At 42.0% G+C, this 3,972-nt stretch overlaps 1 protein-coding gene across 1 annotated transcript; it reads right to left on the bottom strand.

Annotated features, from left to right (window-relative positions):
* Positions 1-1,090: 1,090 nt before the first annotated feature.
* LOC141428557 (uncharacterized) lies at positions 1,091-3,394 on the bottom strand. The gene is made up of 3 exons (XM_074088562.1): positions 3,277-3,394; positions 2,450-2,642; positions 1,091-1,529 (listed from the first exon to the last, which is right to left on the bottom strand). The coding sequence occupies exons 1-3, from the start codon at positions 3,336-3,338 to the stop codon at positions 1,470-1,472; spliced, it is 315 nt and encodes a 104-aa protein (XP_073944663.1). The 5' UTR covers positions 3,339-3,394; the 3' UTR covers positions 1,091-1,469.
* Positions 3,395-3,972: the final 578 nt, after the last annotated feature.

The following is a 3,972-nucleotide window of genomic DNA, read 5'->3' as shown; positions in this document are numbered from 1 at the left end:
ACCGCACAATCAAGGTATTTTGGACCCTAGTAAATTAACACTAAGCAAATTAATAAGATCATCATCAATCAAGAATCGTCGTACAGTCGCCTTCAGATATTTCGGAGCGGCCAGGGTGCTCAAAAATGACGATTATTAAGGTGTTAGAGTTCATGTTTCGATATTTTTGAACACCTTAGCCGCTCCGAAATATCTGATGACTCACATTTTAGATATACCTAGTCTTCTTTAGATTCTAGTTTTGCTGCTGTCAATAGGGGTAGGTACTGTGTGTGGGGCGCACCACGACACAGATAACACAGTTTAGGATGGCATACTGGGCGTGACACAAAACGTGCGTGCGTAAGTATGCCTACACATAACATAGGTGTGTTGCCTTGACAACCAATTGCACTTCTAATGTAGCTGTATGCGTATAGTTTAAGCGCATATGCGTAAATGTAGTCTTGTCAACGAGCGACGCTGATTTTGGTACAAATCTGGTATGTGTACGTTAAAAAAAATGTGGATATTTTTGATCCCGAAGAGGAGGGCCGTATTGGCAAGTTGGCAAAGCAAAGCGACTTTATAGCCAAAATTTTACATAATTATTCTTAATTAATCAAAAAATTGGCCATTCACCCGGACCGGATGAATGGGCAAAAATCCGAAATTATAATTTTCTTTATTCACATGGGTCAATATGGAGCCAGGCGTAGGGGTGAAGTTAGATTTTTTAAACTAATAAATTAAAAATATTATAAATATGCAGTTGTGCGTCCAATTCGACGACTGGCAAGAGGCTGCGCACGATCGGGACAGATGGCGTGCTCTCGTTTCGGAGGCCAAGACCCTCTTTGGGTCCCTGAGCCAAATTAGTTAGTTAGTTAGTTGTGCGGTAAGCAATCAACCACACAGATATTGTGAGAAATTTTCGTGTCACAGTAAAACTTTCCGATCACGCGTTTTGGTTATGGTTAACTGCCGTGCACTGGTCTAACTTTGATCGCCCTTAAGCGTAACAGTAAAAACCCCCTTTAAGCCCAGAATACACATGCTCGTAAATGGCATGCCAATGGTAAACCAGCATGTTGGTACTAATTTTCTTTAACTTCGACTGATGGCTCGCATATAATATGAACTCTAATGCTTTGAGAATAGAGTGCATGTTCCGATACATTTGATCACCTCGGCCGCTCCCAAATATCTGATGGCGGCTGTACAACTTGGGGATCTTTAAAAAACGAGCCTACTCATGATCTGCTATCAATTATTGCTTTCCATCAGATGCCCTGCATATAAAAGGATAACCCGCATGTGTATCCTGGGATTTATCTACAGTAGACTAGTAGTGCAGCAAAACTAGTCGTCCCCGTCCAGTCAGAAGACGTCCTTAGCTGCGGCGATGAGCGTGAGCAGATCAGGCTTGTCGTCGGGTCAGGAGGGCTCCGCGGGCGCCGGCGACGCCGCCTGCTGCGACAGTTCGGCCTTCACGCGCCGCGCGATGTGCGAGCGCGTGTGCTTGCGCAGGTGGTCTTTGCGGTAGAAGCCTGCGGGACCATGACACGTATAAAACCGACCATGTTAAAGTCAGGGTAAATCAAGGAATTTTAAAGAAATATCTGAGTTAATAATATATTGGTACAACGGTGTACGGTGTACCCAGCTTCTGGCCCAGGGAGGGGGCTGACAGACGGGCATGTGAGTGACTGCAATAGGGTTACTTTTCGGCACTTCGGGTACGGAAACCGAAAGACGTACAATAACACACACACACACACACACACACACTCACGCCTGTATTCCCAAATGGGGTAGGCAGAGCACACGAAACGTTACCGCTTCGGAGCCCACTTTAGCAAGTTTAGTTTTTAAGTTTGACAAAAAAGTACAATAGTGACAGGTTGTTAGCCTGTCGCCTACGGTATACCTTAACCTATATCCTCAGTCGCCTCTTACGACATCCACGGATGAAATGAAGACAATACACACACAATAAATCACTTATTATCCATGTTTATTCATTCTAAATGTCAATATATGGTCAATCTGAGGCTGACATTTGGTGTATAAAGCCTCGGTAAAATATTAGGTTCAAAATATATATACATATATGGTCAATCACTGGTCAGTATATTAAAAAAATACAAACATAGGAACATAGAACCTCCTCTTTTTTCAAGTCGGTTAAAAATAGCCGAAATGATAAGCTCCTTTTTTAACCCCCGGCGCAAAAAGAGGGGTGTTATAAGTTTGATGTGTGTCTGTCTGTGGCTGTACCTAGCTCTGTAACGGTGGACCGATTTGAATGCGTTTTTTTTCATTTGAATCCAGGGTTTCTAGCGATGGTTCTTAGATATGTTAATTAAAATCGTTCAGCCGTTTTGAGAATATTTAACTTTGAAGTGACAAAGTCCGGGGTTGTCCAATTTTTTGCTGTTTAGGTTATCAAGTGGCTTAATATACTTACCTTTGCCGCACTCGTTACAAACATGCCGCTTCTCGCCGGAGTGTATGACGAAGTGCAACGTGAGCTGTTCCTTCCGTTTGAACGCTTTGAGACAGACGGAGCAGACGTGCGGCCGCTCGGGTTGTGCGACTGTTTGTGTCGCGTCAGGTGGTCTTTGCGCTTCAGCGCCGCGTTGCAGATGTCGCAGATGAACCTGGACACATTATTACCGGTTACCTATTAGAATGTTTTCACACCTCTCCTTCGTAAAAGTAACTTTTCGTCCCTGACGAGAGGGAGCAAAGTTCAACTTTTCTGTTCAAGGCTTTTCGAAGTGTTTTATTGCAAATGATTTTTGAAGTTGATAATTGTATTGATATTTTCTATGCTGGTTGTTCTTTAATGATATTTAGATATTTTTTTTCCAAGTTTCTTAATGCTCTGTGTGAAAAGTTGTATGAGCCATTCGGGAACAAATCCCTCATTACGCTCAGGATTCTACTTTAGAATCCCTCGCTACGCTCAGCGGATTCTATTGTAGAATCTTTCGCTACATTCTGGATTTGACTTTATGCACAAGAGCATAAAAAGTCATTTTACAAATACTCGTACAAGAGTGAAAGGGACGGTACGATACGAACTTCGATTTTCGAATTTGGTAGTAGCCCCCCTGGCCCAATCTACGTACGAATTGTATCTAAAATTCGAACTTCGTATCTTGCCGTCCCGCTGACGCTTATATTATTTAATACGAGAGTGAGAGGGACGATACGACACGAACTTCGATTTTCGAATTTCGTAGTCACCCCCCAGTTCGCTGTGGTAATATTAGGAAGCAGTGGACTGACCTCCTCTCCATGGTGTGTCCAACCAGGTGTTGCTCGAGGAGCCCCCGCTCCGGGTAAGCCATGTGGCACTCGGGACAGCAGTACAAGGTGCTGCCATCTGCAAACAACAAGTCATAATATACGTAAGCAAGTAAGTAAGGGATAAGTCGCCTTTGTACATTTATCTCAGCGTTTGTAAATTGTGTTTGTTTCTTTAATTTAGTACAATAAAGAGTTAACATGAAATTTACAGGAAGTCAAACAGTTGGCCAATGACCGTGCGAAGCGGCGTTTACTCCACCGAAAAGAGCACAGCTTTTTTAATTTAAGATTTATTTATTTATTTAAGAAACAAACAGTCATTTACAGAAATTGGCTTAATATCTATTGCTTATAATATAAACTAGATCTGGAGTTTCCTTAAAGTACAATAATACGGTATGTAGGTATACTAACAAAATTATATTAAATTACAACATTGTAACAGAATACAACAAGAAGAAGAAATAGTTTACATCACAGAGTACATATAAGTTTACATACAAGTACTCGTATACTACTAGCTTTTGCCCGCATCCGTCTTAGGTAGTGCCACGAAAGTTGAAGCGCGTGATACACATGAACACAGCTACATGACGAACTGATTATATTAAAAGGAGAATGAATTAAATGAATGAGCGCATGTCAAAATGCCGCTGCCATTACATGACATGTTCT

Source organism: Choristoneura fumiferana, chromosome 6, assembly GCF_025370935.1.
Source record: "Choristoneura fumiferana chromosome 6, NRCan_CFum_1, whole genome shotgun sequence".
Lineage (NCBI taxonomy): Eukaryota > Metazoa > Arthropoda > Insecta > Lepidoptera > Tortricidae > Choristoneura > Choristoneura fumiferana.
This window is presented reverse-complemented; position numbering and strand designations above follow the sequence as displayed.